At 44.8% G+C, this 14,098-nt stretch overlaps 1 protein-coding gene across 1 annotated transcript in view; it reads right to left on the reverse strand.

Moving 5' to 3' along the window:
• Positions 1-14,098, reverse strand: part of SLC7A5 (solute carrier family 7 member 5) — a 60,813-nt gene that overhangs the window by 23,968 nt on the left and 22,747 nt on the right. Inside the window, exon 2 of the mRNA XM_084644321.1 lies at positions 9,107-9,232. Within this exon, the coding sequence (XP_084500447.1) occupies positions 9,107-9,232 (126 nt within the window). The remainder of the gene's footprint in view (positions 1-9,106; positions 9,233-14,098) is intronic.

Genomic DNA, 14,098 nt, shown 5'->3' on the forward strand with positions numbered 1-14,098 from the left:
ACACACCTGGAAACACCTGAGGGGCAAGGACTGAACTGGGGAAGTGATGATCCCAGGTTAGAGGGATTTTTAGCCTGTGTATGAAAGCCAATAGAGCTTGTGCCTTAGGAATCTGCCAGCCTGTTTATCACTCAGGGTGAGAATTTGCTAATTCATTTCCTACCTATCTAGTGTGTTAAACTCAGTCTCCAGCTTTGTTTATTTACCAAGATAATCTGCCTTGATCTGTTTGCTATCACTTAAAATCTATCTTTTGTAGTTAATAAACTTGCTAATAAACTGTCTAAAACCAGTGTGTAGAAATCATATTTGGGGCAGAAAGCTGTTGCATATCTTCCTCCATATTGAGGGAGGGGGCGAATTTCATGAGTTTACGCTGTACAGTTCCCTGTGCAGCAGAAGATGGTATAATTCTGGGTTTACACTCAGGGTGGGGGAAGGTGCCTTAGCGACAAGGAGATGCCTTAGCTGAGCCTTCCCATGCAGAGCCAATCTCAGCATCTGTGTGAAGCTGCAGCTGGGTGTATCCCTACCTGTGTGTGTGTGCTGGTGAAAGAGCAAGCTTGGAAAGCTTGGCAACTTATCATAGCACCAAAGTGCAAAAGGGAGCCCAGGCTGGCGGGTCAGGTGGGCTCAGTGGTACCCCAGTTCCAAGTGGCACCCCAGGGGCAATGCATCACAAGTGCATCCACATTAAGGCTTTTACCAGTATAACTATCCAGATTTAAAAAAAACAAACCAAAACATCTCATCCCTTTCTGTCCCATAATAGTAATACTGGTACAACTTTTAAGTGTAAACCAGGCCCTAGGTGTAGGAATGGACTTTTGCTCTCCTTTTGGATCTGCATTAGAGATGTAAACAGAAAGCTCATAAGAAAATGCTATTTTGCAAAGGGTAATATGGTCACATGTTTTCTTTGCCATAAAATTTTATTGCTGTTCTTAATGTAATAAAAACACTTCACAACAGAAAGAAAAGACAGAGCCAAGGACTGGGGGGGAATTGCAGACAGACAGGCTATAAAGTCTCCAAAGTTTCCACATTTGAATACGAGACTACAATATTGTTATTTTCCACTGTTTACTGATCATGTAAATATAAAACAGTCGCAGGAAAAATATTAATGAAAAATAGTTAATTAACTCCATTCAGACACAAAATGAAATGTCATGGGAACATACCAACCCTTCTACCTCCCAGACCTCAGAGCCAACCAAGTTGCTGCAAAAAATATTTCGAACTTGATGTGTACTTTGCTACAATTGACAGCCAAGGTTCAAATTCACGGAGCTCGTACCGCTAAGAGTTCGTTTTGTCCAAAGAGTACAGTGATTGGTCTAAAAGAAAACAGGGACACACAAAATAGAAATGTATTTCCTTTGGAAATAGGATTTATTGTCACCCACCTACTCAGAATTTAACAGGCTTTGAAAAAAATTACCCATTTTAAAGAGCCAGCACTTTATACAGAAGGCCTATTGATATTAGCCTGCAAGAGATCCAGCGACTAGATGTTGTGCAACCTTGTGTGATATGAGCGTACTTCTGTTACTGGAGAAAGAAGAAAAATAGTCCTCTTGCTGTATCATTACTGTAGCAGGCTTAGAGCTCTGTGGTGATATTCGAGGAGAAGTGCTAGCTTTGGGAAGGTGGAAACTAAAATATGAATGGAGGATAAGAAAGGGCACATGAGAGGAATAAGTGAATGTAGCAGACTATCAGTGAGACAGATCACTTGCCTCTTCCATTATGTGGCTGGTGAAAGTAAGTATTAGACAAGGAAGATTTCTCTACCTTGCATTTTGTTAAAGAAAAAACTAAACAAGCAAGAAGCGTAGGTCTCTTCAGTTAGGCCAACTTGTAGATATGGAATGACTGCGAGACTCATCTATTTCAGGGCAAGAGACTCTAAACAAAAGCTGCCTAGAGAAAAAGGCATGTGCAGTTCTACCTCACCACCATGTGAGTAATGAGAGTCTCCTGCCCAAAACCCACCATGAGTTTCAATTGGATAGCTTTATCATCAATTATTTGCACAGTGGTAACAGCCAAAGGTTCCAGTCCTGATTGGGGCCCTATTGTATTGGGTGCTGTATGAATAAAAAGGAAGACATGGTCTCTGCCCTAAAGGGCTTATTTGTCCTATTTGATTCTAATTGCGTTACTCTTCACTTTCTGTCCTAAATGTACTTCAGCAAGAGCTGTTAAATGTGCACTGTATTCCACACCAGAGTGGCCTGCGAAGTGCCTTAGAAATGCAAGATCCCATGGAACTGATCCTGACATGTCTGGGATTTTGCAGGATGTGGGAAGATCAACCCACCAAAAACTGGACATCCACATTTAACATCTTCCATGCAAACAACATCCCAAAATGTATTTACAGAGATAAATATTACCCAATATATTCTTATATTAGCAAACCACCATTTTCATGAAAGAACAAACAAACTGTTTACAATCCAGTCAACCTCTGACCCCTACACCCTGCCCTGTTTTGCATCTCACAGGCACCTGTTAAAGGGGCAGAAAAAAGGAGCATCCAGCTCCAATGAAGAAGACTTTGCTGGAGGGACTGAGATATAAAACACCCCTCATATGTTGGCAGAAATATTGCTTGTTAACACAAGTATGCACTAATGCTGGAGAGAAAAATGAAGAGGCACAGAGACAAGGAAGAAGGGAGGTTATCAAGTAAGATTGCAAAAGAGACACAGAGTAGAGAGGTGATAAGGAAGATATAGGATGGTTGCTACATGAACAGTGCTAAATTCTACTCTTGGTTACACCTGTGTGTCAGTAGAGTTCATGTGGATTTTACACCTATGTAACCAGGAGCCAAATTTGACTCATACTCTGCAAAAGACCTGAGAGTAAGCTTTGTGTGGAGTAAAAGTGCTCCAAAGATGTACAGCGGTATTGTTATTACGATAATAAATAGAAAATAAAAAACAAAGATTTCACTTGGCCCAGGGTAATTGCTGGGAAATTGGAGGAGAGGGTTTGTTTGTGTTTTTTTCCTTCTTCTAAAGGTGATAAAGTTCAGCAAAGCAGGAAAGGGGAGGGAAATATATTTTGCAACAAAGCCTTGAACAATGTTCCTCTAGAGCGGCAGGCACTGAGTTGAAAGGGGAATCAAATCCTCTGAAAAACCAAGGAATTCTGCAAAGACAGCAGTGTCTCCCAAAGGTCAGGCAAGAATTTAAAAGGCCGGGGGGAGGGGTTGGGGGTGTGTGAATTTGCCAGGACGAAGCTAGGAGGGACAAGTTATAAATATGTTATTGAACAAAAAAAGTGCCTGTATAGCTCCCTGAAAGAAGTTTTTTTTCATAAAACCCAGATTTCAAAATTCTCATCCACTTTTATCTATTCTATGGAAACGCTTTTTATAAGGTTTCAGAGTAACAGCCGTGTTAGTCTGTATTCGCAAAAAGAAAAGGAGGACTTGTGGCACCTTAGAGACTAACCCTCACTTTAGCTCACGAAATCTCATGCTCAAATAAATTGGTTAGTCTCTAAGGTGCCACAAGTCCTCCTTTTCTTTTTGCGAATACAGACTAACATGGCTGTTACTCTGAAACCTCTCCTTACAATGTGTATGATAATCAAGGTGGGCCATTTCCAGCACAAATCCAGGTTCTCACCCCCCTCCCCCTTTTCCAAAAACCACACACACAAACTCACTCTCCTGCTGGTAATAGCTTATCCAAAGTGACCACTCTCCTTACAATGTGTATGAAAATCAAGGTGGGCCATTGCCAGCACAAATCCAGGTTTTCTCACACACACCCCCACACAAACTCACTCTCCTGCTGGTAATAGCTCATCCAAACTGACCACTCTCCTTACAATGTGTATGATAATCAAGGAGGGCCATTTCCAGCATAAATCCAAGTTAAACCAGAACATCTGGGGGGGGGGGGGGGTAGGAAAAAACAAGAGGAAACAGACTACCTTGCATAATGACTTAGCCACTCCCAGTCTCTATTTAAGCCTAAATTAATAGTATCCAATTTGCAAATGAATTCCAATTCAGCAGTTTCTCGCTGGAGTCTGGATTTGAAATTTTTTTTGTTTTAAGATAGCGACCTTCATGTCTGTAATGGCGTGACCAGAGAGACTGAAGTGTTCTCCAACTGGTTTATAAATGTTATAATTCTTGACATCTGATTTGTGTCCATTTATTCTTTTACGTAGAGACTGTCCAGTTTGACCAATGTACATGGCAGAGGGGCATTGCTGGCACATGATGGCATATATCACATTGGTGGATGTGCAGGTGAACGAGCCTCTGATCGTGTGGCTGATGTTATTAGGCCCTGTGATGGTGTCCCCTGAATAGATATGTGGGCACAGTTGGCAACGGGCTTTGTTGCAAGGATAGGTTCCTGGGTTAGTGGTTCTGTTGTGTGGTATGTGGTTGTTGGTGAGTCTTTGCTTCAGGTTGCGGGGCTGTCTGTAGGCAAGGACTGGCCTGTCTCCCAAGATTTGTGAGCGTGTTGGGTCATCCTTCAGGGTAGGTTGTAGATCCTTAATAATGCGTTGGAGGGGTTTTAGTTGGGGGCTGAAGGTGAGGGTAGGCTTGCTCGCTAATCAAATCTGAGATAAAGCATTTCCCTATCTTTGAGAAAGTTGTAAGTTCACAGGGTAACTATACAAAGAAAAATAAGCAGAATACTTCCTTTGTCTTCTCAAAGAGAAATCTTTTATGCTTTTTAAAGCTGATTTTTTAAAAAAATTTCAATTGATAGAGAGTTTCGTGCTAGTGTCAACTGATTGCACTGGAGACTAAAATCCTCTGATAATTCAGTAAATTAGCACCAGTGCCGTTTATCCCTCCACTGACCAGCCAACATACCCTCAACCCAGTCCTGGAAAAGCCATCTCTGGGGCGACACGATATTCAGTGCCCCATTTAATCCTTACCTTCTCTGCAAAGACTGCCAATAAACGGGCTGAGTACTAACAGTATTACAGTAGTGCCCACTGTGCGCTAGGCACTTTCCATGCACACAAGACGACACAGTCCGGCCAGGATGAGTTTACAATCTGAGTGCACCAGCAACCCATGAAAGGGGGCAGGTGGGCAAGTGAGATAAAACATACAGCCTGAGCATTTTTACAAATCAGCATCAACTACCCCCAAGTGTGCCTACCTATTATTAGTTGGTCAATTTCTTATAGTCATCATACTAGAAATGGGTCTTGGGGAGGGATATGAAGGACGACACGGGAATGGCCTTACAGACTAGTCCAGGGAGAATGTTCCATACAAGAGGGATGATGTAGAGAAAAGTGCACAGACAGTTCTGGGAAGATGACGACAATTATGGGGGTGTTTCTGCCAACGCAGGATACTAGGAAACGGATGGGAACCCACGAACCAGTTACATAAAGGACACAAAAGAGTCATGGCATAGCAATTCTCAATCACTGCAGATCTTGGCTGGTTTCAACCTAGTAACCTAGAAGTGACAGGCCACATGTCCAGCATCAATGAACAGAGTTGCCTGATTCCCCTCCTGCTGACACACATTATACCTCTGCCAAAAAAATCCATTTGATTTTCGATTCTCCAGCAAGCAGGCAAATTGTACACAAGCACCGGGAACAAAAAGCTGGGCACCTGGTTGAACAGTAACTCTCTGTACTGCCATTGGCATTGGATGCCTGGCTCCTTGCTCCCTGTAGCATGGTTCGAGTGTACTGCAGAAGCTACATGTTCAGCTTCTTTGGGAAAAGGAGCCCCGCACTTCTCTTCCAGTAGTCAGTTGTGAGCAACATGGCTGTGCTACAGGCCCTGGGAAAGCTCTGGTCCCATCTGCTCACCCTCTGGTTTGCTTTCAGCCATCAATAGAGGGCACAATCTGATCAGTTACAATTGTCCGTCTATGTTCGTGAAGACCTGCAGGAGCCAGCATTGTAAGGGGTATCCCATTTCTGTCCTGCATACCTCATGGATGCTGAATACACAGACTGGTGGACGATTGTCAATAGACAACTGGGGCAGCTCAGGTCTCCGCACAAAGCCTGCAGTTCACATTTACCACTGCAATGTGCAGTGTGTGACCGACAGCCAACAGCAAACAAAGATAAGGGCTTTGATTAGTTCTTGATGAATGAACATGATGACCCTGTTGGAAACTGTCTTGGCTGCCGAAGGAGTGGTGTGCTCAGGTCACCATTGGGACAGATATTGCAATCTTATGCACTATCTTCTCTGTAACGCTTTTACCTTATAAATAAATGTATTTTGCTTTGTGGAGGCTGGTTGGTAGGTGGTGTACACTGCTGTGAGCCCTGGAGAAAGGATAACCACAGGTGCTGGACCCTGATAGGGAAATCACAGAGAGGAGTAAAGGGACTGCAAGCCTAAATTCCCGGTCTGGAGCAGGAGAGATGTCTCTGCCCGAGAGAGGTGACGACTGGGAGCCTGAAACCAATAAATGTTCCTGCACACATGCTAAAAGATCACCAGGTGTCACCCATCAATCTTATGGAGTCCTAGTAGGCCCTGAGTCAGTTTAAAGTCAGCCTTTTTATGCCAACAGCCCTTAGGTTGTCTGTTGGTCTCTGGAAAATCCGGTTTGAACCAGTATAGGGAAGTCTTCTCAGGGCATGGTACCTCTCTGGGGGTGTTACAACCCCAGTGATTTGCCACAGCCTCTGCAAAGAACTAAACACAGGGGACGGCAATTAAGGCAAATCACTGGGGTTGTAAACACCCCCAGAGAGGTACCACGCCCTGAGAAGGTTTCCCTATACTGGTTCAAACCGGATTTTCCAAAGACCAACAGACAACCTAAGGGCTGCTGGCATAAAAAGGCTGACTTTAAACTGACTCAGGGCCTTCTTTCTGACCCAGCAAATGGACAGGACCAGCTGTCCAACGGGGGGACACCAACCCTGGCGGAAGTGTTTGAAAGACTTTGACCTACTAGGACTCCATAAGATTGATGGGTGACACCTGGTGAGCTTTTAGCATGCATGCAGGAACATTTATTGTTTTTTGTATGTCTTCTCTGTAATGCTTTTACCTTACAAATAAATGTATTTTGCTTTGTGGAGGCTGGTTGGTAGGTGGTGTACACTGCTGTGAGCCCTGGAGAAAGATAACCACAGGTGCTAGACCCCGACAGGGAAATCACAGAGGGGTGTAAAGGGACTGCAAGCCTAAATTCCCGGTTTGGAGCGGGAGAGATGTCTCTGCCCAAGAGAGGTGACAACTGGGAGCCTGAAACCTTAAGTGGATGTCCTTGCAGAAGGCAAGGAGGGGTTCAAAGGTATAGTTAACCTGAAACTGTGAGAGTTATACAGCCCATTTAAGGGAATTTCTGTTCTCTCACGAGCTAAACATGTATCTGGGCAATAGCAGACTCCACACAAACACTGGGGTGGTTTTAAATATTCAAATATATATTTTTAAAAGTCTTGGTGACAGAAAGTTGGCACTTGGTGCAACAATGACCGACAGCAGGTCCCTGCTCAGACAGGAGTGCCCATTTTGCGTACAAGTTGTAAATTAACCAGGATTTTCTATTCCTCTTATTCCAATAAAGTCTCTTCTTATCACTTGCATGGAATTAAAGCAGTGGGTCAATTATCCACATGATCACTAGGATCCCTCTCACACCCTGTCTAACATGTCAGGGCTTACAGAAATATTAGTCTCCTTTAGATGTACCAATCTTTTATCATGGAGACTCTCCCCTGGGCTCTCTGATTTCATTCAGAATTACAGCCTTCCCTTTTCATTAAAAGACAACTTTGTGCAGGCAGTGATCAGGTTACCCAATAACATCAGGCTAAAGAGATCAAGATAAGAAGATGGACAGCCTGTTATTTAATAAATGTTATTTGGGCCCTTAGGTTTTGACAAAATTAACCAGGAAACCAAATTAACCAATGGCTGAATTCAGTGGAAGATACCTTGCATGGTGGAATACTTTGTGTACCATTAATATAAATTCTAGCAATCCCTTTACAGATATAAAATATGGCAGCTCATCCATAAACAAACCCATACACACCCCATCACACACTCACCTGCCTTTATAAAAGGACTTCTGGAAATGTCACTTAAGCTCACAGGAAGAGAACACAAAAAGAAAAGGAGTACTTGTGGCACCTTAGAGACTAACAAATTTATTTGAGCATAAGCTTTCGTGAGCTACAGCTCACCTCATTGAATGCATGCAGTAGAAAAGAGAACAGACTCTTGTAACGCATTTATGATAGCTTTTGAATGCACCTTTGTATAATTTTTTCTGGGGACAAATTCTCTAGAGCAATTCATATTTCTGGACCCATCTGAAGGTCACTTTAGTCTATTATGATTTTTAAAAACACAAAAATATTCTGGAGGGGAGAGCACATTCTGAAAAGCTGTGTAGCTACAATACCCCGCGAGGGAGAGGGGAAGGGGAATTAGACTGGATTATAATATTGCTATTACTATCAATTTATTTTTATTACTGTACTGCCTAGATATATCCTGAAATTTGCGAAACAGCCTTGCAGCCTACAAGCCTGACCCTCAGGACAATGAAAGAAATCCTGAATTTATTTTTAGCATCAGAAAGAGGCTAAACTCAGTCATCAGGATTGAAACAATATGGTGCCTGCAATTTCATGATGTAACAGGGCAAAAATTTTGTTCCACCACTGGTGGAGAATCAACCCCTGATCTTTCCCAAGGTGAGAGGCACAAGTGGCGCCATGTCAGTTATTTGGCAAGAAAACTGATTCAGTCATATTGAGAACGATGGAGAGGAGGAAATAACCTCTCCATATCATCTATAAATCCAGGTGTGAAGGTATCACGGCTTAGCATGTACACTAGGTTGGAGTTGGTGTGTTTATTTTTAAAGACAGTGGAAGGAATTCAGTTAAGGTGGCAACATAGCACGTAATTATTTGTCTCAAAAAAGAGTTTTATGTGCATTAGTGATTACATTTATTGACTTAAAAAAAAAAAACCCACCAAGATCACACAAGAAATAAGTGGCAGGGCTAGGAGAATCTAGGAGCCTGAACTTCCACTCCCTGGCTCTAACCACCAATCTGCACTCTCTCCCTCAGCAAAAACAGGAGACATACTCACCCTTCCCAAGCTGCACAAAACCAAGGATGATGATCAAAGCAAGAGCCAGCAGTTTCGCCGCTGCAAAAGCATCCTGGACACGGGTAGCAGCTTTCACGCTGTAACAATTCACCGCTGTGAGAAACACTAAAAACAAAGACATAAGGAGAGACAAATCAGTTTCCACTGCAACAAGTCTTTAGAACACAAAACATACCATGGGACTTCCCACCGGCCTTTGCTTTCTGTTAAAATTTAGTAAACACAAATTGCTTCAAAAGAAAGAAAGAAAGAACGAACGAAAGAACAGAGCTCACAACTGCATCCATCTTAGGACTTTCCTGCTTTCTAAAGACTTGGTAGAAAATCTCTGTATTGGGGTGGGCAAATTTTTTGGGCTGTGGGCCACATCGGGGAGACGAAACTGTATGGAGGCCCAGGTAGGGAAGGTTGTGCCTTCCGAAACAGGCTGGCCCCTGCCCCTATCTTCCCCCTCCCACTTCCCGCCCCTTCACTGCCCCCCCTAAGAACCTCCAACCCAACCAACCTCCCTGTTCCTTGACCGCCCCCTCCTGGCATCCCCTGCCCCTAACCATCCCCCCCCCCCGACCCCCTCCCCGCTCCCTGTCCCCTGACCATCTCCCCCCCCCACCCCGACAGGCCCCCCGGGATTCCCACGCCTATCCAACCGCCCTGCTCCCTGACCGATCCCCCCCCATCCCCCAGAACCTTCACCCCATCCAACTGCTCCCTGATAGGCCCCCCAGGACTCCCATGTCTATCAAACCACTCCCCACTCCCTCCCCCCAATCGCCCTTCCCGAACCTCTGCCCCAACCAACCGCCCCCTGCTCCCTGACTGCCCCCCAGGACCCCTTGCCACTTATCTTGTCCCTCCCCCCCGCTTCCTGCCCCCTTACCATGCTGCTCAGAGTGGCAGGACATGCTTATTGGAAAGCCTGGGAGGTGGGCGGGCGCAAGGCTGCGGGGGAGGTAGGACAGTGGGGGAGGGCCCGGGGGCAAGCCTCCCTGGCTGGGAGCTCAAGGGCTGGACAGGACAGTCCCGCGGGACGGATGTGGCCTGGAGGCCGTAGTTTGCCCACCTCTTCTCTATATTATTATTATTAGAGGTTTCAGAGTAACAGCCGTGTTAGTCTGTATTCGCAAAAAGAAAAGGAGTACTTGTGGCACCTTATGCTCTATTTATGCTCAAATAAATTGGTTAGTCTCTAAGGTGCCACAAGTACTCCTTTTCTTTTTATTATTATTAGAGTATATTATATTAAGTAGTAACCCTATGTTATTTAATGTAGTAGAATCCCTCCATATTATCCACAAAGTCAGAGATCTCTAGTCCCTGAGAATACTTATCTGACACTGGGTCTACATACTCCCTGGAGTATATTTTTCCGTATAGTCAAAGGTTACGGGTGAGGGACTAAAAATAAATATTTAAGATATAGTTGTTTTGGGATGAATCCCTCCCCCTTCCTATTTCTTGTCTTCAGATGGTCTCTGCAGATTACAGCTCTCTGGAGCAGAGACACATCATAAAAATAGTACTAACAGTAATTACTTAGAAGTATATGGCTTCAATACCTCCTAAAGCAACCCCATTACTCCTGTGGTCAAGCCAGCTTACATATAATAACCAAGGAAATACAGACTCCGGGAGCTATTTCTAGCGTTAATATATTACCTGTATTACAAGAGCACCCAATTGAAATTGAGGCCACATTGTGCTAGACACTCTGCAAACCCACAGGAAGAAGACAGTCCTTGCCCTGAGGTGTTTAAAGTCTCAGTAAACAAGACAAATACAGAGAGGGAGGGAAAGGGAAAGGAAAAGGAACTTGTGCAAAGTCACAATGCAGCTCAGAGGCAGAGCTGGGAATAGAAATCAGGTCTCCTGACTCCCCGACCCGCAGTGCACGGTCCACGAGATCACACTGCCTCCATTTTGCCACCTTTAATGTCAAAGAAAGCTGCTCACTAACAAAACCTTTTATTTCCTTTTAAGACAGTAAGGGATCACAACAGTTTTCACCCTGTGGTCACTCTCCGTGTCCAGCTCCCCCATCCTGCTGGGGAGATGGGCAAGTAGTGCCAGGTGAAACCAAGGTTAATGGTATGCCATATAGTGAGCAGGAGCCCACAGTCTGTTCTATAGAACTCTCTTCTGTTTGAACCCAAATCTAAGCACATCACCTCTCCCCAATGCAGAGACACCCTATGCTTGCCCCAGAGCTTGGATCCAGTACTGCACCCAGCTCCCCCCTGCTGGCTGCAGGCCTAGATCCAAGCAGTCACTGAGTTGTCTCTGGGGCAGCTGATCTTGTTGATGTTTTTCTTGAGCCATGATTTTGCAAGCAGGTTAGTTCTGATCTTCTCACATGTGGGCTGTAATGTATATTTTTTTAGTCTTCAGAAGCCTGATGAGTTTTCTAACAAGACAACAGAGGAGAAAGTCAGCCAAGCAGGGTGGTATATGTTCCAGGATGGGTCAAACTAGACCCCAGGCTACTGGACATCCCAATGCATGGCTGTCACCAGTTTACTTTTTGCAACAGGCATCTGCCTACAAATCACAAAGCAACCCCCATCCCCTATCAAACTCCTGTCAACACAACCTGGACTCACAGGATCCTCAGCCAAACACAGCAACACTTCCCCAAGATATGTAATATACAAGTCATTCATTCACTTCCCAGTTACACCTTTCATGCTGTGGGTAGGACTGGTGTGATTTTGGAGGCTGTGGAACAGAAGAGAGTGAGAACGGGCTACAGATTCACACACACCAGCTTCCCCGGCAGTCTGATCAGAAAGAAAAAGAGAGACAACAAACAAGAGTCGCTGTCAGCACCATGTGACAGTCCTGGTCCGGACTGCACTCGGGTTTTCTCTGTGGAAAGTAGGGGAGGGGCAACATGGTATCAAGCGTGCCCAGCTGACTGTCCTGGAAGGAATTAACGGGGGACGTGCCTGTGCAAAGATAGGGTGGATGGCAGAGAGCCATGTAGTCACACCACCAAGGAGAATTATTATATTCTTCTATCCACAGGCAGGGATGAGACAGTCACATTTTTATCTCTTTCCACTTTGTTCCGATGAAATCAAGGCAACACAGCCTACCACGCACAAAGCCTTCCCCAAGGGTCTGGAGGGCTAAGGTGGTCCTACCCCTCCAACTCTACATCTTGCTGACCAGCTCTTCTCCTTCCACCCACCCACTGATGAGGTGCAGCAAAGGGTTCTGTTTCAGAGGTGGGGAGAGCTGATTTGCAGATGGGAAACCCCCAAGCCAGGTGGTACTTTCCACAGAATTTTTAAAGAAAGATGTGATTATTCTCTTAAGTATTCCGCCCACCTCCCCCCAGGCTAGTCAGTGACCCCTCTCAGCTCCCTGCACTCAACCTGGCCAGAGAAATCCACAGGAGCTGGAGTCCAAGAGCACTGAGAGGCAAGGTCCTATCCAGCACTGCCAGCAGCTGAACTGCTTTATCACTGTATCACAATAGTGCCTAGGCACCCCAAGAAGGGAGCTGAGCCCAATGTGCTAATATCACTATTGTGGATATTAAGAAAAGATGATCCCTTCTTCAAACAGCTGTTTGTGCAGGGCTGTGAAGAGCCTTACTGAGCCTTCTATCCATAACAGGTCAGAGTTTACATTCCAGGTACAGCAGACATAGCATGGGTGAGATGCTTGCGTGCATTGGAGGGGGTTTTTCATTTTCAAATATTGGTGGGGGGCTCATTTCCTTTTCTTTGGGGGGGGGAAGGAGGGGGAACATAGGGGCTGAGATCTTGAATAGTATAGTCACCCATGGACTTCCAGCCTGAACACTGAAGTGATTAAAAAGCTGATTTTTCTCCTCTGGCCATTTGAAATAGCCACCCCAGGGAGAGCTGTGCAGAAAGTTTAGGCATGTGGAAACTGCTTAGATTGCACAAATTGCTAGACACATTTGTGCAGGCAGTGACTTAGATGGTGCAATCGGGCATGCCATGCAGAATTTGAACAATGCTGAAAACAGAAAAGGAGTACTTGTGGCACCTTAGAGACTAACCAATTTATTTGAGCATGAGCTTTCGTGAGCTACAGCTCACTTCATCGGATGCATAGCTCATGCTCAAATAAATTGGTTAGTCTCTAAAGTGCCACAAGTACTCCTTTTCTTTTTGAGAATACAGACTAACACGGCTGTTACTCTGAATGCTGAAAACCTGAACCTCAGCATTGATGTACCCCAAACTGGCAGAATCACACCACAGAAGCCTCCAAACTGTATTAGTTGATATTCTATAAGCCAGCTGGTAGTAACTTTCCTCCACCTACGGACTAACATCCAAAGGTCTCCAAACAGTTAACTAAGCCTCGCAGCCGCCCTATAAGGCAACAAAGAGAGGAAAAGCTGATAATCTAAGTGGGGTGGAGGAGTGAGCAGAAAACACACACATATACACACACTTAGTATTTTGCTTTTAAATGTTCTAATTTGTTAGTTCCTGACTTGCATCTGATGGGGTCTAAACATCTGATAAAGCTTTGCCTTACTCTTTCTGGGAACATCATATTCAGAAGAAATACCCAGTGGAAGGCAAGTTCGGGGAGTTACATGACTACCATGCTTCCAGAGCTGAGAATATCGTCTGTGGTGAACGTAGGTCTGCTTGCCTAAGGCCGCTCAGTACCTGACTACCATTTCCTGTACATTTGAGGGTGCAGGGACACACTATGCATGTGTGGATCTGACATAAATGGTTAGTGTTGCTCTTAGTGCTTGAATGAATCATCACAGTGAGTGGATTTCCTGGTGACTCAGCACAACTGAGCAAGACGGAACCATGATTGCATCATTCATTCAGACAGTATGAAAAACTCATTGTAGCACACAGCATGGTAAGGATGCTGGTCGTTCTAATGCCCAAGCTCTGCCCACCCAAGGACTGCAACAGAAGCTTGGCAGCAGCTTCAAGGCTGACCCAAATTTGTATAAAGTAGAGCAGA

This window comes from Lepidochelys olivacea (genome assembly GCF_965140295.1).
Source record: "Lepidochelys olivacea isolate rLepOli2 genome assembly, chromosome: 12".
Lineage (NCBI taxonomy): Eukaryota > Metazoa > Chordata > Testudines > Cheloniidae > Lepidochelys > Lepidochelys olivacea.